Genomic DNA, 25,971 nt, shown 5'->3' on the forward strand with positions numbered 1-25,971 from the left:
CTTCTCCTGCAAACTGCAGGTCATAATTCAGCTTTTTCTGTGTGTAGAACTCCATCACTGAGTTGTGTTACTGGTATTAGTACTTGCATTAGTACTGTATCTCTGCTCTGCCTGCTGTTGTTGCTTCACTATTGTTTGCACAGGAATCAATTTAAGCATAAGTGAATGTGTGACTGTGTGATTAGAGGCAGCAGCTTTGTGCTATGTATGCATTTACTGCTGAGAAGAGGCCCGTTTAATATGACTCAGAATTCATCACGCTGGATGACAGACAATATTCTATGCTGCCTATTTATAATATATTACTCATGCAGCACTATCCAGTCCTTTCAGCGCGTCCGCACAATAACTGGACTGGAATCCAAGTGGCTGAATGTGCTGCAGAGGGAAAGCAATATAGACAGACAGAGAAATATAATGTACTGGTGGAATGGAGGTGACTGCAGATCCTCGGTGTGTGTGTGTGTTTGTTTTCATACATATGTATTTCACATGCATAATTCCGCCCTTATTTTGTTTGATTTTTGTGTGTGTCTGTAGGTGGGTTTGCTCAGAAATGTATATTCTACTTAGCATCTGACTTGCAACAAATTAGTGTTAGAAAAAAAGTGCCTTAAACAAGCAGCAGAAACAGAACGGACCTACTGGGTCCCTGGGACATTTAGTCTTGTATGAAGAGCAGTGGTGGGCTGTCAGGGCCTGCAAATCCTTCTCTGCTGGCCTAAACACAATCACAAAGTTATAGCTATTTTATAATTTAATAATTGTTCTTAAATACACTACATGTATTATAATTTATAAAAATATTTTCCCCATTATCTTATGTTCTCATTGCACAGCTACTGTCTTCCTCAGTTGCTCTGCTTCCAGTGCAGCTTGTTTTAAGTAGAGCTTTTATCCAATCAGATCTCACCTCTGTGTCTCTAGGTAAGAACAGAGGCAGAGGCCTGCAGACTCACAAGTGCATCCATGTGCAGTTTAAGTGAATGGGGACGATATTGTTGATTGTCATAGTGTTCAACCAATCAGATCTTTAGTTTGACATGTTGGGCGTATTCTTTGATGTGTCAGAGCTACCGAGGTAGCCTACAAGTACGTCAGCATTAACGTGCGGCTGGCTCAGCAATAAACCTCTGGCTGGAACTGAACTGAACCAATGTTCTGTATTAAACTCTTTATTAACAAAGAAAGGAGGATGGACTTTGTCTTTAAATAGTGAACAGCAGCTTTAGTAAGTGAACTGCTTTGTTTTTATATCTGCAGTAACGTTACTACTGTGTTCATTTGTCTGTGGTTTCGTTTTCATGATCTGGTTAATATTGTTCCCTCTGATGTGAATAATATTTGAATGGCTCGTGCTCTTCAGTGTGCGGTGGAATGCGTGTTTTAGCGCCGCAGTGTTGCTGGATTGATTTGTCATGCTTTGTTGTGACATAAATAATACAACTCCTTTCACCACCACCAGTGTCTGGACTCCAGAGGGGAGTAGGCCTATTGGACCTCAGTATCCCTACCCTCTGTGATAGTACTTCAGGATGGAGTCCAATCGCCAAAGACTTTGCACTTTTCATATTTGATGCATGTTAAATTATAAAACAAGTCTCTCCTGATTGAAACATATGTGACTGGTTGTTGTGAGTTTGTTCTTGTCATTGTGTTAATTACATTGATTTTGACTATATACATTGTCCGTTGATGACGAAGCATCCCGTCATGCGCGGGGTTAGGGTCGGACATTTGATTCTCTGTTTGGGCTTTTGTTTTCTTTTACAAAGCAAGAATTATGGTCTGGAGAAATGGGGATTGTGTGGCGATTGCTTTAGCCCTGTTTGAATCAGTAGAGATTCAAACAGGGCCTGCGGGGAGAGTTTGTAGCTTTAATTTTTAATGTAACGGGATGTTACTATATTTGTAACATCCCGTTAGCTTCCTCATGTCTCTGTGTGTGTGTTCCTGTGTCTCTGTGTCTGTCTGTGTTTGTGTGTGTGTGTGTGTGTTTCCCCCTGATTACACTCATCCCACTCACCTGCCCAGTCCACAAAGCTGCCTTCAATCTCCTCATCACCCCACACATATATACTCCCCTGCTTTCCCTGTTCTGGTTGTCAGATCGTCCTTGTTTGTTCCCTGTCTGTTCCTTGACTGTGCCTCCCTCGTGTTTGTTCGGTGTTCCAGAGTTTACTCCTGGTTGGTACCTTTGCCTTTTTGTTTTCTGTTTTGGATTTATGCCCGCTCCATTGGAGTCGCTTTCAGTTTTTGTTTATGACTTTTTAAGTAAAGAAACCTTATTTTTCAACTTCACCTCATCTCCAGTGTCTGTCTGCGCTTGAGTCTCAGATCTGCCCCCTCGGACGTGACAATATTGATCCCTTTAAGGGGGAAATTTGTCTCTGCATTTGATTCTCTGTATATAGGGAGCAGTGCCAATGACAGGCGCCCGGGGAGCCTGGGGTTCAGTGTATTGCTCAGGTACACTTCGACACGTGACACGTCCCAGTCAAGGATCGAACCGTTAACCTTGCGGACAACCCTCTTAATCCAGTGAGCCACGGTCGCCCCTTATGTGCTGCTGTTTTCCTGCTAAGCTAGTTTAGCGCGCCTCCCAGTACACACGCGCCTCACCAGAGTACAATGTTGTGGTTCCGGGGAGGGCGTGTCAGACAGCACGTTGCCAGGTTGAGCGTAGTCCACCGAAAACATATTTCCCACAATTTAAGCTTCTGCATTTTCCAAATGCACTAATAATAATACATTTTATTTATATAGCGCTTTAAAAGGCACTCAAAGACACTTTACATGGTAAAAACAGAAACAATAAAAGCATTTATAATAAAAACAAAATCTACAACATAACAGTAAGAAAAATAAACACGAAGAGAAAGAAAACATACATGACTGACTTTAGAGGTTAAAAGCAGATTTAAATAGGTGAGTTTTAAGTGCAGTTTTGAAGGTGGCGAGTGACGGAGAATGTCTGAGGTGTTGGGGCAGGGAGTTCCAGAGGGAGGGGGCAGCAACGGCAAAGGCCCTGTCCCCCCCAGGTCCGATGCTTGGACAGAGTAGGGGGGGTAAGGAGGTTGGCGTCGGCGGATCTGAGGTTGCGGTTGGGAGTGCGACGGTGCAGGAGGTCTGAAAGGTATGAAGGGGTGAGGTTGTGGAGGGCTTTGTAAGTGATGAGGAGAATCTTGAACTGGATTATTTGCTGTATGGGGAGCCAGTGGAGGTTTTGAAGGACTGGGGTGATGTGGTCTCTGGTGCGGGAGTGGGAGACCAGACGGGCAGCTGAGTTTTGGATGTATTGTAGTTTATTGATGATTTTGGTGGATGAGCCGTACAGGATGCTGTTGCAGTAATCCAGTCGAGAGGTGATGAAGGCGTGGATGAGTGTTTCAGCGGCTGCGGAGAGGGAGGGGCGATGTTTTTGAGATGGAAGAGAATGTTTTTTCTGATGTGATTGATGTCGTTCATAGGAGAGAGTTTGATCGAAAATGATCCCAAGGTTACGGACATGTGTGGAAGCAGGAACAGTGGTGCCATCAATGCAGAGGGAGAAGTTGTGGAGGGATTTGTTTAATGATTTGGGGCCGATGATGAGGACTTCAGATTTGTCGGTGTTGAGTTTGAGGAAGTTTGCTTGCATCCAGGTTTTTATATCTGTGAGGCAGTTGGTGATGGTGGAGTGGATGGTGGGGGTGATGGATTTGGTGGAGATGTAGAGCTGGGTGTCGTCAGCGTAGCAGTGGAACTGGAGACCATGGTGGCGTATGATGTCGCCAAGGGGGAGCAGGTAGAGGATGAAGAGGAGAGGACCGAGTACTGAACCTTGGGGGACACCTTGAGAGACTGGGGCTGTGTCAGACTTGAATTTGTTGATGCTGATGAACTGTTCACGGTCAGAGAGGTATGATTTAAACCAGGAGAGGGCTGTGCCAGTGATGTGGAGGGAGGACTCGAGACGGGAAAGGAGGATGGAGTGGTTGATGGTGTCGAAGGCTGCGCTGAGGTCGAGCAGTATCAGGATGTTGAGGGAGTGTTCATCAGAGGAGAGGAGGAGGTCGTTGGTGACTTTGATGAGGGCAGTTTCTGTGCTGTGATGAGATCTGAATCCGGATTGAAATGGTTCATACAGTTGGTTTGAGTCCAGGTGGGTTTTCAGTTGATGGGCAACAGTGCGTTCCAGTATTTTAGACAGAAAAGGGAGATTGGAGATGGGTCTGTAATTGTTGTGAATGTCGGGGTCAAGGCCAGGTTTTTTGAGGATGGGTGTGACTGAGGCGAGTTTGAGGGCGGGAGGGACGGACCCAGTAGACAGGGAGGAGTTGATGACAGAGAGGAGGTGCGGGCGGAGGGCCGGGAGACAGGCCATAACTAAAGTGGAAGGGATAGGGTCGAGGTCACAGGTCGGAGTCTTCATGCCAGAGAGTGATTTATTGAGATCCGAGGGGGAGATGAGAGAGAATCGGGAGAGTGACCGGTCAGTTAGTGGAGGATTTGCAGATACAGGGTTGGACGAAGCGGGGCTGGAAGTGGCCAGTTGGTTGTAGATGGTGTCAATTTGAGCTTTGTAGAACGTCAGGAAGGAGTTGCATTTTTCTGCTGTGGAGGAGTGGGAGAGGTTGTCCATAGGTTTGAGGAGTTTGTTTATTGTGGAGAAGAGGACCTTTGGGTTGGCGGAACCAGAGTGGATGATGCCAGAGTAGTAGGTGGAGCGAGCAGAGTTTAGAGCCAGTTTGTATTGCTGTATGTGTTCCTTGTAAGCCAGGGTGTGAACTGTGAGGCCGGTTTTTTTGGAGAGTCGCTCTAGTCTGCGTTTCCGGGATTTCATGAGGCGGAGTTCAGGGGTGAACCAGGGAGCAGTGTGGGTGAAAGAGACAGTTCTGGTTTTGAGAGGGGCAAAGCTGATCAAGGCAGGAGGATAGTGTGTTATTGTAGAGGTTGACCAGGTCTGAGGGGGAGGGCCTAAGGGAGGGGGTGATTGTGGAGAATTTTTCAGTGAGACAGGCTGACAGGGATGAGGGGCAGACAGACTTGATATTACGGAGAGTGATGGTGCGCGTGAGTTTGGGTTCTGGGATGGGGGTGTCGATCTCCATGATGATGGCTAGATGGTCGGAGATGGTGAGGTCATAGCCGGAGAGGTGGTTGATGGTGATTTCAGTGGAGCAGACCAGGTCCAGGATGTGACCGCGGTTGTGGGTGGGGAAGTCGATGTATTGAGTGAAGTTGAAGCATTTAAGCATGTCCAGAAATTCTGTGGCAGTTTTGCAGTCTGAGGAGTCGATGTGGATGTTAAAATCACCAAGCAACAGGATGGAAGGTGAGACGGAGCAGAGCTGGGTGAGGAATTCAGATAGGTCGGAGAGGAAGGCAGGGTTGGGTTTGGGGGGGCGGTAGATAATTGCAATGACCAGGGGTTTAGGACCAGAAAGTTTGAAGGACAGCTGTTCAAATTAGGGTGGACTTTCGATGTTAGTAAGGCTGGTTTTGATGTGTTGGCGGTGAAGAGCGGCAATTCCTCCACCCCGGCCATCAGGGCGTGGTTTATCCAGGTAATGAAATCCAGTTGGGGTGGTTTGATTGAGTGCGCAGTAATCCAGGTGTTTTTGCCAAGTTTCAGTGAGACAGAGGATATCAAGTTTGTTGTCAGTGATGAATTCATTGATGATTGGGCTTTTGTTGCTTAGTGACCGAGTGTTGAACAGAGCAAGCTTCATGGAGTGTTTTGTGGTTGATTGTGAGGTTTTGGGGAGGGTTCTGAGGTTGGCTGCATTCACGTGCTGTTTGTTATGATGACGTAATGAGGGAGTGGTGGTACGACGGTGCTGGGTCCACAGAGACGGGATGGACTTGACAGTGGGGTTGTAGATGATGAACTTGTGCTGGGAGCCGATATGAACATCTCTGGGAGGGATGTAGCTGAGGTTGTTTTTGTTTATGGCTTTGTGAATGCAGTGTGAACGGGGCAGCCTCTCTGTCACAATAGTCTGAATGGGGAGAGCTGCAGCTGAAGGGGTTGATGACAGGGAAGGCCAGGAGGGGGAGCAGTCACGGGAAACTGTGCTCTGAGGTGGCAGCGTAGAAGAAGAAGGGGCGTGTGTGTGGAAAGTAAATAGTCAGTCATGTGGACAAGAGTGTACAGCATGCTGTAAATTAGCCGCTAGCAGGCGGCTACCCAGCTTGTTAAAATGAATACCATCGTTCGTAAAAGAGGAAGAGCGGTCCCAAAACAGATTAAAATTGTCAATGAAGCTCACGTTGTTGATCCTGCAGGCAGCCTGGAGCCAAGTGTGGAGGCTGAGGACTCTGCTGAACCGCTGTGATCCACGGCCGAGTGTTGGAGTTGGACCACTCATGAAAGCAGACAGTCCACAGCTGTTTAAAAAGTGTAGAAGATTTTTCAAATCAATCTTGGTCAACTCAGACTGGTGGAGGGCTGTATCGTTGATTCCCACATGAGCGATAATTCGCCGAATGGTAGACGGGGGGGCGTGCAGCAGGCCAGGCAGTTTCAGCAGGATGTCGTGAGCCGTTGCTCCGGGGAAACGGTGTGTGGTCGCGTTGAAGAAACGGGTATTCCTGATTATGGAGTCCCCGACTATCAGTGTCGTCGGGGCGAAGAGGGGACGAGGCGACAACACTGCGCTTGTAATACGCGTGGATGGAGGCGAGGATTTAACCAGTGGTGGCGGAGTGGACGAGCAAGGACTGAGAGAACGGGGGACAGAAGCTCGCCGCGGTGCTGGTGTAAAGCACGGTATGGAGCGGCGAGTCCTGGGGCGAGAGGAGTGCTCAGTAATGACTGGCGTAGGGATGTCGTGGGACCCCTAGCTGTGGGTCCCTTGAGGCGGCAGCTGGGATGGTGTAGGAAGCTGGGAGTCCCTAGCCAGAGGAGGGAAGTCGTGGAGGGCAAGGGTGTCATATTTATTCTTCAGCTGGACATCGACGTTATGGGGTGTAGGAGAGGGATGTCTCCCTATCCGGCTGCTGCGAGCACAGACCAGGGTATACACTAGTATTATTCAAATGTATTGTGCAGTTCGTAAGCCTCGTACCGAACGGTTTAATACGAATACGTGTATTGTTACACCCCTAGAAATGAATACTAACCGTAGCTGTGGCGTCATAATGAGGTTATTAGGAGGTGGTTCAACTGTAGAAGGACAGCACAGAAGGCCCAGGTATAAAATGCACGGCCCACCACTGATGAAGAGGGATGTTATAAAACCGGTATAATTTATGCAGAAGGAGAATATTAGTGACTAATAGCAAAGGGAACACAGATATGTGACTACTATCTCTACTTGGAGTAAATTAAGTTTTTTCTGCACAGGTTCATCTACTTGGAGAAAGTGAGAAGGTCAAGTCGAAGAGCCGGGACAGAGAAGGGTGTGAGGGCCATATAACTGGCTAGCAGGTTTGAGTTAAGCTTCAAAATGTGTTCCGATAAAGCCAACATCTGAATCCACAATGCTACAGTTACTATAGGCTGATCACATTCACATCCTGTTGGATTCACACAGGTTCAGCTTTCAACATTTTTTAAGTGGCATTAACAAATGAATGCTGATTGCGCATAAAATGGCTATACAACACAATCTGCATTGAGATTGGTTCTCTATAAGCCTCGCTGTCACTATGCAGTTCTGTCTGCCTCCTGGTATGATCTCACGTGAAAATGTAGGCTACGTTTACAGCACAAAGGGACAACCATCGTGCAACCAAAACAGGAAGAGGACGGCGCTTTTGTCTTCCCCTGTAGCCATCGGTAGCTCCCCAGTTACCAGCACATCCCTTGCACTTACTATCCCCAGTAGCGGAAAAGGCCGACGGTGGAACAACTATGGAAGTGCAGTGTGTGTTGTTGGTAGAAGCTAGGCTCTAAGTAATATCGATGCAGTAGTCTTTGTGACAGCGGCACCAATTGTAATACCAAGAACAAGGCTCGGTCACACTCGGTCGCTTCAGGCAGGTCGCATTGAAGTGTCAAGTGCGGACACTCATGTGGACACGCTGAGTTCCGATCTGGCACATCCGATCACAAAAGCAGCATTGAAAAGTGCAAAGTGTAACCACGGCCTCAGTTTTATCTTCTGTTTTAGACGGAACGGAACGGTGAGGAGGAATTGTGGAGAGAGAGAGAGAGAGGGGAACCCGAATGGGTGAAACAAAGACTGTGAATATGATTGTTTGATGCTTCACAGAGACGTTGGCAGTGAAAGCCAGTTCAACTTTAGCCTGTTGCTTTGTCACTCGTAGTGTGAACAAGAAATGTTTGGTTCACTGCTCTTTAACAATAAAAGAAAACGGGAAGACACACAAAAATGAATTATCGATCTGTTAGCCTTAGCTACAGTACACATTATGCATCTTCCTATGTCAGACCCTTTCCTAAACACACTGTATCCCATCACGCTAACTCTCCTCCCCTTTGAGCTACGATAGCCTGTGCACACAGGACCACAGTAGAAAGGAGTAAGCCAACAAACTTGAGAGGAGATCCAAAAGATTGGTCTGGAGAAGAGGTGGTGTGGATAGCGGAGCAGAAACACCGCTCTGGTATTTGTTTTTGTTGGCTTGAGATCACAGCTGTGACTCCTTTGTGACTAAGATGTGTTGTGCTGCCAGTTGCTTTCTCCCTTCACACTCTTCAGTCGCAGGCCAGTTCAACACACCAGGCAGGTGATCATGTACTCAAGTAATTGTTGGTACAGATAAAAAAACCTGTTAATCTTATGCTCATTCCATGCTGTGGAGAGGGAGAACCCTACTCATTCACTCAGAACAACAGGTATATGTCACACCACTGTTCATATGTATGCAAACATATATATGGACTAAATCGCTTCATTGACTGAACCAACCTTGCCCTCTCCACACTTGGTGCCGGTCATGACGAGGCCGGGGTCGGGCAGGTCCCCCTGGCCGTCCTGGGTGCTGTAGACGTAGGTGCCGCGGCACTTCACCTCAATGCCGCCCGTCTTGATGGTGGTGTCGATGGACACAGCATTGGTGCCTTTGGGCTTCTTGGCAGCACTGTGGCACTGGATCTTACCACACTTTGCATCACTGGGGGGGAGATACAAACGCATACAAAGAAACATTTACTTTTTATGGTCAGTCATTGGCGCTCCACGTTCATTCACATGTGAGTGAAGATAGACTGATAACAATGAGTATCAGTGAATCTGTGTTGTGAAGGACCAGATGAAACTTGATCAATTTACATGGACGCCTGGTTCATTATTGAATCTATCGACCTAGTGTCTGTTGTACTACAGCATAGGATCATTTTGATTAGAATGTAAATTCTAAAACAAATATTTTTCCAATTGTCTTTCCCCTTTATGGTTTAATAAATACAATGCATTTGAAAAAGACATCTTGAACATTTTAGAGCTGATTATCTATATTGTATTGACAATGTAAACCCATAGATTCATCCTTAAACAGGAAGTGTGAGTCTTTTAGATACTGTAGGCGCCTCAACAAAACTTTTAAAGGGAAAAAGATAGCTGCATCTTTCTTATTAAAATGGTGATTCAAGTAACAGGTAACACACACACACACACACACACAGCCTATCACAAGGAAGATCAATGAAAAGGATTGATTAGGATTACAGAATGACGGGCAGATAGCAGCTTTGTGTAGATTATTCACATGTCTTAACATCACCAGAAAACACCCTCATGACTCCTGTGGGACTTCATAATGGATTTGGTCATTGGTGGATCATACGTTGCAGCCGTCAACCACTTTAATCCACAGCCTCATTTACATAGCTAAATCACTCATTTGGCTCCGTAATGATCTCTGGCGCAGTGCCATGGAAACTCACAGGCCATTTGTTCACAGTGTACAGAGGGCCTGACTCTGTGTGTGTGTGTGTGTGTGTGTGTGTGTGTGTGTGTGTGTGTGTGTGTGTGTGTGTGTGTGTGTGTGTGTGTGTGTGTGTGTGTGTGTGTATGAATGATGAAACACTCAGTTCAGCTAGTGTGCTTGCTAACAGCAGCAGAGACTTGTAAATAACTAAATGTTCCACTCTGCCTTCCGTTCCTCCAGCATACGGCATAGGTCTCCAGCGGAAGAATGAATATGGCCTTATGAAGTCATTAGGGCAAATGTGTTATCAAACAGTTGCTTATTTAAACATCCAGAAGACACAGAACAACACTGTCATTCATTTGGAGTTGTATTTGTGTCCACCTGATGAATGCAAATACAATATTCTCTCTCCTTTTAGCTCTGGTTTGGTCTGCTCCCACTCCTGAGAACAATGACACTGCATTCTGCTAAATGCTCCACTATGTTCACCAGCTGGTCTCTAACTGTGTCTGTTTGCTGTTGAGCAGGTGCAGTACAGTGGATTTTTCAGCTTTTTCACTAAAACAAATGAAAGCGACAAGACTGAACCAAACAGTAAAGTTGTGGCTCGTAAAACCCAAACATTCAGCTAAAAGAGGCTAAATGCTCTGCAGAGCTGAGGGAAACTGTAGAGTTCCTGTCTGTACTGTAGATATTCCCTGTGGCTTCATTAGTAGGAACCTCTTTTTACATTACACAATTGATCAATACATAAGCGTGTTGACCCATGTCTGTAGAAACCAGGCAGCAACCTCCGGTTCTGTTGAGTGAAGCCAATGCTGAAGTGTCTTAAATCTGCATTCTCTCTAGTGTCCACCAGGGGGCGACTCCTCTGGTTGTATAGAAGTCTATGAGAAAATGACTCTACTTCTCTCTTGATTTATTACCTCAGTAAACATTGTAAACATGAGTTTATGGTCTCAATCTCTAGTTTCAAATCGCCGAACTCCAGGCTTCAAAACGGCAGTCCATAAACCAATGGGTGACGTCACTATGACTACGTCTATGATAGAAACCCATTTATGCTAAAAAAATCTCATAGATGAAATGTTAAAAATTCAAAAAGTATAATTAAAAAGTGACGTGACACCTCAAAATGTCAGTTTTTTATATTTTTTGTCAATTTTAAAATGTCATACATTTTCCCTGTTCCCGGCACAAATGGACTTCCATACAGAGAGTCTGTAGTGAGACAAGGCCACAGTCTGTATAATGCACTATCTGTATCAGCTTTTAGAGGAGACATTCAGTGTCACATTGTCTAGTTTAAGTTTTAGAGATTTTGTTCATGAAAATTTTAATTTAAAGATATTCATGTGACAGAAATTTGCAAAGAAATCTGTCAAGAATCTTCTATAGTCATTGTATCTACTACAACAAAAAGCATAGACTACTCATACTGTATTATATATAGCACAATGTTTTTTATGAGTGTTTCGATGTGTCAGTTTCACCGGCAGCATCTACCTTTTCTCACACTTCATGTAGTTGCCGTGCTCATCTTTCCCACAGTTCCCAAAGGCGTTCCCCGCTGCATTGACATCTTCAAAGCAGGCATCATGGGCCGGTCGGGCTCCTGGAAACACAACATATCCCATCAGCCCCCTGGATGTGAAGGATTCGTGAGTGCATTAGTCGAGACGGGAGGAAATGAAGGTGTGGATCAGTGTATGAGTGTCACAGGCCGTGCGAGAGAGGGCAGTTCTTAGCAATATTGCGAAGGTGACAGAAGGAGGATTTGACGATTTGGCGGATATGGGACTCGAGTGAGAGGGTGGCGTCACGGATCATGGCAAGGTTGTGAGCCTGGGGAGGTGACAGAGAAGTGGTTCTGTAGGAAGATGAAGTGTGATCTGTTCGTGAGGTAGGACCGAAGCCATTTGAGAACAGGGGGGAGAAATCGCAGATCTCATAAACAAAGTTGAAAAAAGAATATTTTGAGAATAAAATGATTAATCTAATTTATATTTTATTGATTATTAATTTAAAAAATAATTAATAACTAAACGTATCCTCTATCAAATTACACCTTTATCAAAGTTATGACTTACAACACTGTTCTCCTAGCAGTAGCACTGTAACTCTCCCAATAAAAGGCCTTGTTTTTAATCTTTGTGAAAATAATAATAATAATAATATAGCAGAACAGTTAAGTGTGTCGATGCACAAGTCAATGTGTGGCTTTTATCTATTTTGCTGCTGCACAAACTCTGTCAGAGGGAAAAAGAACAAATGCGTGTAGCTTTGTTGACAAACCGCTGCCAGCTCACGTTGTTCACTGCAGTAAGAAACTCTGACCAACACTTCAGCACAACTGCATTCAAATCTGTCTCTGTTGTTTGAAGCACTTTTACACCAATACTGATTGAAATGATAAAAGCACTGAGTGTTAAACCTGTGTCTAAACAAAGGCTTAACACTGGTCTGAGGGCGTGTATGTCTCTGTCATACTGACTGAATGGGTTACGTGTATGGGCTGCATTGCGTGGGAATGGGCTTCTCATTACCGTAGCCCCAGAGCTGCAGGCACTGCTGCTCGTGGGTGAGGCACATGCCGTTGTAGCAGTAGGCCACTCCGTACTGACAGGAGGAGCCGTCCAGCAGGTAGACGTTGGCGGGACAGTAAGGTGAGGCCCCGGTGCAGTACTCTGGCAGGTCACACGCCCCTGCTGGCCCCCGGCACATGGTACCCGCCTGCTTCAACTGGCAGAGACAGGGAACAAGCAGAGAGAGGGGAGGGCACAAGACGGACAGGATTACTGGCTGGAATCTTTATACTAAATAAAATTAAGATACAAAGTCTGTTCTACACCAATGGGAGGAAAAGGGTCATAAGAGCCCATTTGCTCATTTATGCATGTTTTTGGAGACAGCAGAGCAAGAAACATATATACTATTGTTATACTGTACAGTGTACAAATGCTTTTACTAAACTTAAAGCTTTTGACCACTTGATGGTAGCAAATCAGACTGACAGCACAACATCTGACATAATTGACTGATCCCACATCCAGCAGACACAAAGCAACATTAGAATTCATGAGCATTTCTGTCCATCTGATTAATAAAAGTCCAATATTTTCTCTCTTGTATCTCTGGTTTGGTCTCCATCAATTCCTGAGTAAAATATGTGTCTCTTTAGCTGCTAAACGCTCCACTATGTTCACCGGCTGGTCTCTAACTGTGTCTGCTGTTTGCTGCAGAGCAGATAGAGTGCAGTGGCTTTATCAGAGAACAGCTGCCTGAGAGCAGCTTAACAGATAAAAGATCTCCTTAGAGTTCCACTCTGACCTACACCTTTCACATTACTCACAGTCATTCTATGTGTGTATAGAATAACATTCGCCTGTGCAGCTTTAAGGGGAATTTTGAAAGGAATCAAAACAGGCATTAAGAAGTTGAGTAAAATAAATGGAATAAAACATTAAAAGTATTAATATGTTATGTCATATAATAATAAAATAGAAGCTGTGCCAGTAGAAAATGAGAAATGTACACAAGATGTAAAAATATGCTAGAATATAATAGTATGGAATAGGTATAAAAATATATTCCATAAACAGCGTGTACAATAAGAGGAACAAATGTGTGTATTGATAAACAATATTGCAATGCAGACTGAGAGGAAGAGCAGCTCCTCTTCTGCAGACAGCGCAGAAGTTAATTCCATCTTCAGCATTTTGCCTCCTCTGTCAGGTTAAAGCTCAGCAGGAGTTGCTATTACAATGGATGTCAGGATTTGCATTGGTACAGTGAGATGAGAGCACAGACGAAAAGTGTAGGTGTGAGCCCTGCTGTCATGGGAGCTGACACAAGCTGTGGGTACAGTATGTCAACACACTGACATGCTGACAGTGAACTAATGATACTGAGATGCCGTGTGTGTGTGTGTGCATGTGTTTCTTACTTTGCAGCCCTCGCAGCACACTCCATGGGCGCACTGAGCCTCCTCCTTCAAGGTGCAATTATTGGCATTGCAGCAATCATTGGTGCATTCCTGTCACACACACACACACACACACACACACACACACACACACACACACACACACACACACACACACACACACCACAAGTGTGTTACCACAAGTAAGTCAAATCAGATCAAACGCAGAATTCCCTAAAGCTACACACACTCGCACCCTATCCCAGTCCACCTTACTTCACCTCCTCTTCAACATCACACATCAAACAGTACCACTGTACCACTAATATGCCACTCTTTGCCAAAGGTTTATAGCTTGTGTGTAATGGTTTTAAAGTGTTCGATTATTTTCCTAGTCGGTTGTAGACCATTTATAAGAAGAGTGTTTGGGTTGTGAAAAAGGTTAAGTCTTAGATGTTAGTCATTATGCAGGGTAATAAACCATCTGGGTAGCAGTTGTAAATCTTAGTACATCTTCAGTAAGGGCTAATAAAAATCAGGTTTGCAGTTCTGAATGCTAATAAGACATTAATTAAGTACAATAAACATCAAGTCAGCAGTTATTACTGTTAGTAAGTAATGAATTAAGGATAACAAACATCAAGTCCGCAGTATAAATGTAAGTCATTAATAAAGGGTCATAAACATTAAGACAGCTGTTATAAATGTAGTAAGTCATTAATAAACATGCTAATAAACATTAAGACAGCTGTTATAAATGTAGTAAGTCATTAATGAACATGCTAATAAATATTAAGTCAGCTGTTATAAATGTAGTAAGTCATTAATAAACATGCTAATAAACATTAAGACAGCTGTTATAAATGTAGTAAGTCATTAATAAACATGCTAATAAACATTAAGACAGCTGTTATAAATGTAGTAAGTCATTAATAAACATGCTAATAAATATTAAGACAGCTGTTATAAATGTAGTAAGTCATTAATAAACATGCTAATAAACATTAAGACAGCTGTTATAAATGTAGTAAGTCATTAATAAACATGCTAATAAACATTAAGACAGCTGTTATAAATGTAGTAAGTCATTAATGAACATGCTAATAAATATTAAGTCAGCTGTTATAAATGTAGTAAGTCATTAATAAACATGCTAATAAACATTAAGACAGCTGTTATAAATGTAGTAAGTCATTAATAAACATGCTAATAAACATTAAGACAGCTGTTATAAATGTAGTAAGTCATTAATAAACATGCTAATAAATATTAAGTCAGCTGTTATAAATGTAGTAAGTCATTAATAAAGGGTCATAAACATTAAGACAGCTGTTATAAATGTAGTAAGTCATTAATAAAGGGTCATAAACATTAAGACAGCTGTTATAAATGTAGTAAGTCATTAATAAACATGCTAATAAACATTAAGACAGCTGTTATAAATGTAGTAAGTCATTAATAAAGGGTCATAAACATTAAGACAGCTGTTATAAATGTAGTAAGTCATTAATAAACATGCTAATAAACATTAAGACAGCTGTTATAAATGTAGTAAGTCATTAATAAACATGCTAATAAATATTAAGTCAGCTGTTATAAATGTAGTAAGTCATTAATAAAGGGTCATAAACATTAAGACAGCTGTTATAAATGTAGTAAGTCATTAATAAACATGCTAATAAACATTAAGACAGCTGTTATAAATGTAGTAAGTCATTAATAAACATGCTAATAAACACATTCTTTTCAGATGCCCTGCAGCACCATCATCATCTGACACTTCTGGGTAGCAGTTCCAGACATTTGACAGCTGAATGACAAGTTGCACTTTCAGCAGATGTTGGCAAGAAAGAAAGAATGTGCAGACATGATTCTGCTGCTGCTCTTGTGTCATACCACATCCATAAAGAAACCATCTACTGTTGCCATGGCGCCCTCTGCCAAGCCACTCAAAGGAAATGTGGGAGTTTAGAGAAAGAAAGCATGCCAGCAGGAGGGAACAGAGTGGGGATCACGGGTGAACACTACAACAAGAAAAACACTGACTTTTGTGTAGTGTGAAGTTTGAAATGTCTCTCTGTGACTTTCCACAAACCCACTTTACTGACAACGCTGACATTTTCAAAATAAAATAATTTGCCTTCCTAGCTTAATGGTTGTTGAAAAAGATTTGGTTTTGAAAGGTGAGTTGCACGAGTGTTCATGAGTGTATTCTGACATCCTTTAAGAAGAAAAACAGAAAGAGGATTGGCTCTAGTTTTCAGTCTGGATCTCCACACCAGTATGTATGTCATGTGTATCATACATTTGGAAATCACAAGGTGAGACCATTAAGCTACGTTGTGTAGCTCGTCTCATTTGCAATGCTAACAGGTGGCTTGTCAGAAGCCTGAGCTCGACTGTCAGCTCGGCTCTGAGTGGGAGTCATAACAAACAGCCCCGTCAGCGACGCTGCTGTTGTCAGCGAACAATTTGCTTCTTCTGTTTTCAATGTGCTCTGCTGTTTGAACCAAAGTAGGGTTTCCTTAACCTCTGGGCTTATTGAGTAAAAACACTCCATCTGGATTTGAGGAAACTTTAAGTCATCTTTCAGCTGTGTTGTACAAAGGTAACGCAGAGCACATTATTGATGAGGCACTGCTATACATTACGTATAACCTGAGGTGAAAGAGTAAAAACAGCTGCTTTTTCAGCTGTTTGTGACAGTGACTTTTGAAAATGAACAGAAAATAAACATATCATTTTTCACTTAATGTTATACTTAACATACTGTATATTATATAAGAGAAGCTCTTATTTCATGGACTTTGAAACTCTTTTTTTGTCCTTTTCTTATTTCTATTTGGGATAAACATGGTCCAGGTTTTGGCACTAGTTCCCATCATGCTGAGAGTCTATAGAGGAAGCTTTACCTTTAAATAAACCTTTTGACTGTACTTGGCTAACACGATAATCTTAAATCAAGGTCCACATACTAGTTTTTTACAGAGCTTTCAACCACATCTCAGTCTTCATCAGCAAACGGAGTTTGAAAACTATTTCATTGATCTACTATTTCCAAGGTCAAGACCTCTTATGTACTTATTTACATTTAGAGCTGATATGAGTGAAGTAAAGTCACTCTCAATGGGGCAACAGATTAAAGCAATAATTCATCTGGTTTCAGGTGAACAGAGAAGATGGATATCTTGTTCAGAGGGAGTTAAGTGTTGGAACTATTTGCTGCCAGCGGCTGTGTGCAGCTTTCTGGAGTCTTGTCGTCACATTCACTATGTGACATACTGAGAAACTCGTAACTAAAAGTACAATATTTCCCTCTGAAAGTTAGGGGAGTAGAAGTATTATGTTTCATGAACTGGAAATACTTAAGTACAAGTTCCTCAAAACTGCATCTATGTCATCATGTGGCGACTGTGGCTAAGTGGAGAGCAGGGCCGTCTAGTCGCATGTCGATTTAGGTATTTTTTTAAAAGACCTAAATCACCACAGTATGGAGTAAATGGACAAAAGCATACAAAAAAACATAGTATGATCACTAGAAATCACTAGAAATCATTTGATTTCTCGTGGTAGTTTTATGGGGTTGGGGTAGTTCCGACAACTATCAATGAATAGATCTGCTCACATCAGGTTCTCCACAATCACACTCTTCTCCGTCCTCCACGAAGCCGTTACCGCACTTCTTGCCCCCTACCAGGTCCTTCATGTTGGGCATGTTGAAGAGACACATGCCCCCTCCCTTCTGGAAGTAGCTGTCCAGGTCACGTTTGCTGCAGCGACTGAAGACGCGTGGGAATGGGTGCCTGGAAAGGGACATTTTCACTTTTAAGGAGCGAAATTTGAAGAATGTATTCCATAGATTATTCTTTTCTTGCTTTGCTTTGCTGAGATTCCTTGTTTCTATTGAAACACATTGTAGGACAACATACAAAGGCTTTCACTACGGGGAAATGTTTTCATTCATTCCATTTGTTTTATGTGCTAATGTAAAGGACAACACGGGAAAACTGGTGATTCAAAATCTATGACGATCATAAAAAAGTACAACAAAAGTTTGTGCTTTGATATCTGAGAGAAATCAAATATCTCTAGTGACAAGTCGAGTCCTCGAGGCAGCCACATTAATATGTAAGTTGTTTTTTTCCTTTCATATGTCAAGCTGTTAGCAGCGGCAGCTGAGTGGAAGCAGGTTTTGCTGAAGGCTGACGCAGTGCTGGAGGCTCACCCGGTGGCGGCAGCCATCACGCAGCCTCCCTGCTCGGCGGTGGCCTCCACACAGCAGCCGTCGTGGTCGTGGCTCATGCCGAAATTGTGGCCAATCTCGTGGGCCATGGTGGCCGCGGCGCCGATGGACAGCTCCGAATGGTCCTGTGGGTGAAATGGAGGGAGGTCACTTTATAGGACTGACAACATCATGTGGACCCTGATGGCTGCATGAATGCCAACATACAGATTTTAGGTACATACTTCATACGAGAGCATTTGTGCCGGCAATTTATGAGCTTCCTCCTCCAGCGTATGTATTAGTTAGTCAGTAGTAATTAAGTTGTGGTAACTTTATCAAGCATAGATCTATTTAGAACGATGCGCAATCTCAACACAGCGAAATCATAACGGCCAAGAAGAATATTTGTCTAGATTTTGGGAAAAAGCGTATTTTTCCAAATGTAAAGACAAATATGCGAATATTCTTGTTTATTGATTTTCCATCAGTATTGTCAACAATAAACATTGACATATCTAAGACGTCAAATTCCTCCTACTGACCAAAAGAAAAAATTGCAAACAACACATAAGTAGATTCATCATACATTAGTGGGGAAAAGGAACAAAATAAATAATATTAAATACATTTTAATTGATATTTTATTAATTGGGATGCGGCATGTAGTTGCATGTTAGCCATGGCAAAGGATGTATGAAACTACATTCATTTACACAGTTTATTTCAGTTTATATTGTCATTCATTCAGTGCATGTGCCATACACTATTATAATACTTTTTTGCAATTATAAAATTACTATAATAATTGCCTCAGAGTGAACCTGGAGGGACACTCTTGTGTTATCTGTTGTTTCTTTGTGTTTTCATATTGATTTTTAAATTTTACTTTCTTGACTTGATACAAACTTTCTTTCAGTGTAGAATCATTTAGACTCCCATGGGCCCCAGCGAGTAAAGCACAAAATGAGTCCACGTGTTTGAAGTGGCTACACGATGTAAAGCTGGAGCTAAACGCCTGTAGAAGTGAGAAACAGCCACCATGTCCTAGTTCCAAAGGTAAAAAGGTCAAACTCACAAGAGCAGAGCTGCTTGAACACACAGCCGCAGAGACATTCTTCAGATGTATGTAGCTCCTCTTTGATCCGCTGACAGCTGTCATTCACTCTTAGCTCTGCTTCTGAATTATGCATACTGTATGAAACGGGGACGCCTTAACTGTCTGCAAATGCCGATATCCTGCAGTGAATTCCTTCACATGCTATTTAGTAACGCTCTGGGGTCCAAACCGCAGAGGTTAGGTGTGTGAGGTCTGTGCTGGTTCTGTGCTGGTGAGCCACAGGACATTTGGATTCTACAGACCACCTCTGCACACAGGAGAGCTAACAGCCCATTAGAAGCTAATCAAGATTGGAAAAGCTATCGATCTCTCCGGCTGCATCCATTCAGTCCACTGCACACGTGTATGAAGCTATACAGTTAAACAGGCTAGATGATACGACATAGTGGATATTTTAAAGCTTCGGCCAACCAGGCAGGATTCTAATGTCTAAATCCTCCACCAAACAAGACGCCTGCAGCAGGAAACAGCATCCGTCCTTGAAGTACTGCCGTTTTGCCTGACGGCTCCTTTAAAAAAAGAATGCTACTCCTGACTATGTTGATCCTAAGAATGTTTTAACCTTTACTTATGTGTAAAGAGAAAAACAAAGCCAATCAACTCAGGTAGATTAAAGCTCTATTGAGAGGCCGGTAAACAAGTCTGACTGTAAAGACAGAATATAAACAAACAACAATACGTTCCACAGCAAAAAAGGTCAATCCATGAAAGTCATGACTTCTTATTTTAGGATAATTGAATCATGTCTGTGTGTTAAGTACAGTGCTGGATTCAGGACGTAGTTAGCTTAGCTTAGCATACAAATTGGAAGAAAGGAGGAAACAACTGGCCAGTCTGAAGTTCAAATACACACCGAAAGTAACAGCTCCTCACTAGATACTAACTAAACACCTAGCATTAACCTTTTACTCATTACTTTTGTGTTCATCAGCTTTAATTCTAGCACGTTCTGCTAGCATTAAAAAACTAGCTTAGAACGTGCTAATTAGTGCTAACTGCTTCTAGAAAATTCTTGAAATAGTAGAGTGAGTCTTACTTTAGGAGCATGTAGGTTTTGTTAGTTTCAGGAACAGTTATTTTATTTTTAAGCTTTAAGTGTTTAAGTTTTAAGGTAATATACAACATAGTGTCGGGTTAGGGTTTCGTGTTATGCTATTTTCAACATTTTGTACACAATCCACTGGCACATTTAAAAAATGTTGATACATAGGAGGTCGAAACTTCAGCAACACTCGTAGTACAAAAAACAACTTTATTAATTTCATATTTGCAAATTTCTTGTGATGCCACAATATTTTTCTTTGCTTTTGCAGCAACATATTGTTTGCAGTTTGCAGAAGATTTTAGTCAACTACAATAAGTCAGATTTACAAAAGACAAGTTGCAAACCCATATACTGTATATCTCCACTGGTAGTATTCTCATAAGAATGTCAACTTTGATATATATTTATACTTAATTACAACAATACAAATGCTGTCATCGTCGTGCGTCTTTTTCTTGATGGGGTCAGTGAGGACCAGAGGACTGCTATGTTTTAATATCTTCCTAAGTGGTGTCCATTAGATTATTATCATTAAGTTCAAGAGTAACGTTATAGTAGGGTTTTTTCTTTTCATAATTTTAAGTAAATTTATATGATTATGTCAAGTCTTTATTTCAGTAATAGTGTTACAAGAATAAAGTAATGTATTTATGAGATATGAGATAATCTGTGCTCATTTCTTGTGGTGAGAAAACTTAAAACTAACAAATGTTTGCTGTGTTGTCGATGTTCAAAGTGATCATTTGAATACTACTTTATGGGCTGATTAGTTTTGGGCATATTTTCCTCTCGAGGTTTGAAGTTGTTTCAGGGTTTTTTGATTTGCCTATGCATACTAATTATCTGATCACTAGAGATTTAGTCAAACTTTGGTATATATATGGAAATAAAATGGAATCTAGTGTACAGTGGGTTTATCAGAGCTTTTTAACTGAACACAGCTGCATGCTGCTGCTGGTAACCAGACGGATGAGACCGTGGGACTGAACCAGAACAGTACAGTTTCTGGCTCTAAAACCAAAACAACAAGCTAAAAGAAGCTAAGAGGCTGAGTTGGGTTGAAGGGAACTGAAGGGTGGGGATATAATTCTCTGTGGCTTTGACACCTTCCAATGTTAATATACTAATGAGTATTGATTAGTGCAGCTTTAACCTCTCACCCCTGCTTCATCACCTTTGACCTTTATCAACATGACCGGTTCTAATAAAAACATAAAGCTAATGCCAAATGAAGAAGTGGAGACCAGAAGTCTATATTTTCTGCACACACAAAATCATAGACAATCGATAGAAGTTGAATTCAAGCTGGGAGAAAATATTGAGGGGAAAGAGTGAGTTTCTATGAGTGAACAGAGCACAGAGAGGAAAGATAGATTGTATTCTCACATACCACGTTGATGCCTCCAGAGTTTTCCAGGCTGCACATCCCCTCCAGCGGTGCCATCCCAATAGTGGTCCCCTTGAAAATCACACCGCTATTGGAGCCACACCAACCCGCACACACACACACACACACACACACACACACACACACACACACACACACACACACACACACACACACACATATAAAGTAAAATCACTCAGTCAGACATGGGAGAGGGCGTGCGAAGAACCCCAATTCACCATGTGGTCTCCTGGCAGTTAACTTGTCACTTAGCATCCCCAAACAAAATCAAGCCCTGTCTGCTGAATCAAAACAAAATAGGCCCTTTGGTATCAGCACATCTAATTATCAAGCAAGAGGGGCCAACAATTTAGTGTGTGTACGCCGGCAGTCAATCTGCGATGCTGTTCGGCCCAATTAAAGCCGGCTGAAGCAAGATCTTTTGCTTAATAAAATTCCTGTTTAACTAATCATTTGTCAATTTATACACTAACAAAATATGAAATTACCTAACCCCAGAGCTGGGAGTGTTTCTGTCACCAGAGCTGCACAGAGGCTCATCGGGGAGGAAGTGGAGTTCATCAGCTTTCTTGTTAGCTGAGGTAAAGTGATGATTATGAACCTGTGTACTAACCTGTGTGTTAACTTCAGGAGGGCAGAAAATCTGCAGGTTCTCACTCCAAACGAAAACTAAAGCAGCTACTTTCACTGGAGGAATGTTAAGTCGGAGGTGGGTAGAGTAGCAAGTAAGCAAGTACTGTTACGTTGTCAGAAAAAGAATGTCTAGAGTAGCGAGTAACTTAGTAAGTTAAAGAACAAATACCTGCAAATTACTGTCTATTTTCCACTAATTTGTCTTCCAAAGACAAAAGTAAAGTGGTGACCATACAACTGTATTTATGGTCAGTTTGTGAAGAAATGTCACATCATCATCAACCAATCCGATCTGCTACAGACACACCAGATTATTGTGAATATTATTAATATTCTACTAATATTAAAAGTACATCAATAGGTAAAGACATGACATTCTTTGCGTGTTGTCATTATTATATTAACATTTGGCAAATAACTCATTGAATCAGATGTGCATGGACCATGTCTATTATGTCAACAAGTAAATCAAGAGTGTCAACATGTTACAGTGTCCTTCAAATTGGGATATTTCCAGTTCCTCTAACAGACAGCCACAGATCCCATCCAGGCTTGCTACAGTCTGCGCTGTGGTCTGTTAATATAAACTGCTAGTGCTGCTGGAAAGCCACGTTCCAACAGTGGAAAAAGATAAAAGCGAGACCTAGGATGCTTTGTCTCGTCTGTAGCTTCAGCCATTATTCTGCTATGATCAGATAGGGGAGTGGCTGTGGTAGGATAAAAGAGCACTAGCAGACCACCAGTCTCTTTATGGTGCGTGCATGAATACTTAAAATAATAAATACATAAAAGTAGCGCAGTGGATGTATCCAAATATAAAAGAGTAAAAGTAGTGATTTTTTTCTCTAAAACTCAACTTGAGTCGAAGTAAAAAGTATTCTGCATTAAAACAGACTTCAAAATACTACTCACCACCTACAAAGCCCTAAAGAACCTGGCCCCTCCCTACCTTTCAGACCTCCTCCCCCTCCACGCCCCAACCCGTTGCCTCAGGTCCGCCGGTGCAAACACTCTGAAGACCATCAGGACCAAGCACCGGACCTGGGGTGACAGGGCCTTCTCAGCTGCTGCATCTCCCCTCTGGAACGCCCTCCCCATCCACATCCGTGAGGCTCCCTCCCTATCGTCATTCAAACAAGCCCTCAAAACCCACCTCTTCAACCTCGCCTCCACCTGCTAGCCCCTGCACCCCACCCTCCTTTACATGACCCATTCAGCACAGCTTCTCCAGTTATTCGTTTTTTTAACCAAAATGTTCTGTTTGTTTGTTTTGTTTGCTCCTCTGTCTTTCTGTTTTTTTCTTTCTTTTTGTTTGTTTGTTCTGTTTGTCTCTGCCCTGTAAAGCATCTTTGGGTATTTTGAAAAGTGCTATATAAATTTGATGTATTATTATTATTATTATTATTAAAACTACTCTGAAAAGTACAATCAAAACACTTAAGAACCTGTAAAGGAGTAAATGTAACTTGTTACTGCACCTCTGGTGTTATTGGGGAATTGTCGGGAAAGTGAGAACTGACACATTTACAGCTTTAGATGGACGCTGTGTTTAATGTTGCATGGTCAATTCTATCTTTTTCTGTCTTTGAGTATGTCATACATCAAGCCCTTCTCAAAGAACAGACTGTAAGTCATTTACATATAAGTCAGGATTGGACACAGAGTTGCTGCTCTCTGCAAATGTAATAATGTAGTGCTTCCAAATTATAATAGAGGACCAGATTCTTCTGCAGGGGCAGGGTTTATGTTTTTTTTTTCACAAAGTCTAACATCTTGTCTACAGCAGCCAAATAGCTATGTTAAGTCAGAACCTGAAATGGAGAATTCAGTTTACAGTAACAGATAAAAATGTAAAGCATGAGCAGTTAAGCGGCTAGTGTAGGCAGATGTAGCAACAGTTGAGTCCCCTGTCAGTGTCAACACCATCTCTGTGCAGCCACAGTGGTGCTGTGCATTACTTCAAGAGCAATCAGATGACGTCACATAAGGGAGTTGGTTTCCTTGAACCTGCCACAGCACAGCAACAGGTGGCAGAACTGACAAGGACTAGCAAAAGAGACCAAATTAGTTTCTCTGCACTGGCTCTCTGCGAAATCCAGAATAGAATTTAAAATCCTTCTCCTCGCTGACAAAGCACTCAGTGGTCTGGCGCCATCATATCTTAAAGAACTTGTGGTACCCACTAGAGCACTAGGCTCCCAGAATGCAGGTTTACTTGTGGTTCCTTGATTCACCAAAAGTAGAATGGGGACAAGAGCCTTCAGCTACCAAGCTCCTCTCCTGTGGAATCAGCTTCCAGTTTCAGTGCGGGGGACAGACACACTCACCACATTTAAGATTGAAGACTTTCCTCTTTGATAACTCTTATAGTTAGGGCTGGTTCAGGTTTATAGTTAGGGCTGGCTCAGGTTTATAGTTAGGGCTGGTTCAGGTTTATAGTTAGGGCTGGCTCAGGTTTATAGATAGGGCTGGCTCAGGTTTATAGTTAGAGCTGGTTCAGGTTTATAGTTAGGGCTGGTTCAGGTTTATAGTTAGGGCTGGTTCAGGTTTATAGTTAGGGCTGGCTCAGGTTTATAGATAGGGCTGGTTCAGGTTTATAGTTAGGGCTGGTTCAGGTTTATAGTTAGGGCTGGTTCAGGTTTATAGTTAGGGCTGGTTCAGGTTTATAGTTAGGGCTGGTTCAGGTTTATAGATAGGGCTGGTTCAGGTTTATAGTTAGGGCTGGTTCAGGTTTATAGTTAGGGCTGGTTCAGGTTTATAGTTAGGGCTGGTTCAGGTTTATAGTTAGGGCTGGCTCAGGTTTATAGATAGGGCTGGTTCAGGTTTATAGTTAGGGCTGGCTCAGGTTTATAGTTAGGGCTGGTTCAGGTTTATAGTTAGGGCTGGTTCAGGTTTATAGTTAGGGCTGGTTCAGGTTTATAGTTAGGGCTGGTTCAGGTTTATAGTTAGGGCTGGCTCAGGTTTATAGATAGGGCTGGTTCAGGTTTATAGTTAGGGCTGGCTCAGGTTTATAGTTAGGGCTGGTTCAGGTTTATAGTTAGGGCTGGTTCAGGTTTATAGTTAGGGCTGGTTCAGGTTTATAGTTAGGGCTGGTTCAGGTTTATAGTTAGGGCTGGCTCAGGTTTATAGTTAGGGCTGGCTCAGGTTTATAGTTAGGGCTGGCTCAGGTTTATAGTTAGGGCTGGTTCAGGTTTATAGTTAGGGCTGGCTCAGGTTTATAGATAGGGCTGGTTCAGGTTTATAGTTAGGGCTGGTTCAGGTTTATAGTTAGGGCTGGCTCAGGTTTATAGATAGGGCTGGTTCAGGTTTATAGATAGGGCTGGTTCAGGTTTATAGATAGGGCTGGTTCAGGTTTATAGTTAGGGCTGGCTCAGGTTTATAGATAGGGCTGGTTCAGGTTTATAGATAGGGCTGGTTCAGGTTTATAGATAGGGCTGGTTCAGGTTTATAGTTAGGGCTGGTTCAGGTTTATAGTTAGGGCTGGCTCAGGTTTATAGATAGGGCTGGTTCAGGTTTATAGATAGGGCTGGTTCAGGTTTATAGTTAGGGCTGGTTCAGGTTCATAGTTAGGGCTGGTTCAGGTTTATAGTTAGGGCTGGATCAGGTTTATAGTTAGGGCTGGATCAGGTTTATAGTTAGGGCTGGTTCAGGTTTATAGTTAGGGCTGGTTCAGGTTTATAGTTAGGGCTGGCTCAGGTTTATAGTTAGGGCTGGTTCAGGTTTATAGTTAGGGCTGGCTCAAGCTTGCCTCGGATCAGCCCCTAGATATACTGCTATAGGCCTAGACTGCTGG

At 42.6% G+C, this 25,971-nt stretch overlaps 1 protein-coding gene across 2 annotated transcripts in view; it reads right to left on the reverse strand.

The window, feature by feature from the left end:
* The window catches only part of adam19a (ADAM metallopeptidase domain 19a), a 186,145-nt gene that overhangs the window by 25,033 nt on the left and 135,141 nt on the right, over nucleotides 1-25,971 (reverse strand). For both annotated transcript variants that reach the window (XM_076087223.1, XM_076087224.1), the window contains 7 exons: nucleotides 21,528-21,612; nucleotides 17,976-18,118; nucleotides 17,376-17,553; nucleotides 13,772-13,861; nucleotides 12,372-12,567; nucleotides 11,332-11,440; nucleotides 8,862-9,066 (listed from right to left, as the gene is read on the reverse strand). In XM_076087223.1, the coding sequence (XP_075943338.1) occupies nucleotides 8,862-9,066; nucleotides 11,332-11,440; nucleotides 12,372-12,567; nucleotides 13,772-13,861; nucleotides 17,376-17,553; nucleotides 17,976-18,118; nucleotides 21,528-21,612 (1,006 nt within the window). The remainder of the gene's footprint in view (nucleotides 1-8,861; nucleotides 9,067-11,331; nucleotides 11,441-12,371; nucleotides 12,568-13,771; nucleotides 13,862-17,375; nucleotides 17,554-17,975; nucleotides 18,119-21,527; nucleotides 21,613-25,971) is intronic.

The sequence above is a fragment of the Anarhichas minor genome, unplaced genomic scaffold (assembly GCF_050575085.1).
Source record: "Anarhichas minor isolate MPS153535 unplaced genomic scaffold, ASM5057508v1 ptg000009l, whole genome shotgun sequence".
NCBI lineage: Eukaryota > Metazoa > Chordata > Actinopteri > Perciformes > Anarhichadidae > Anarhichas > Anarhichas minor.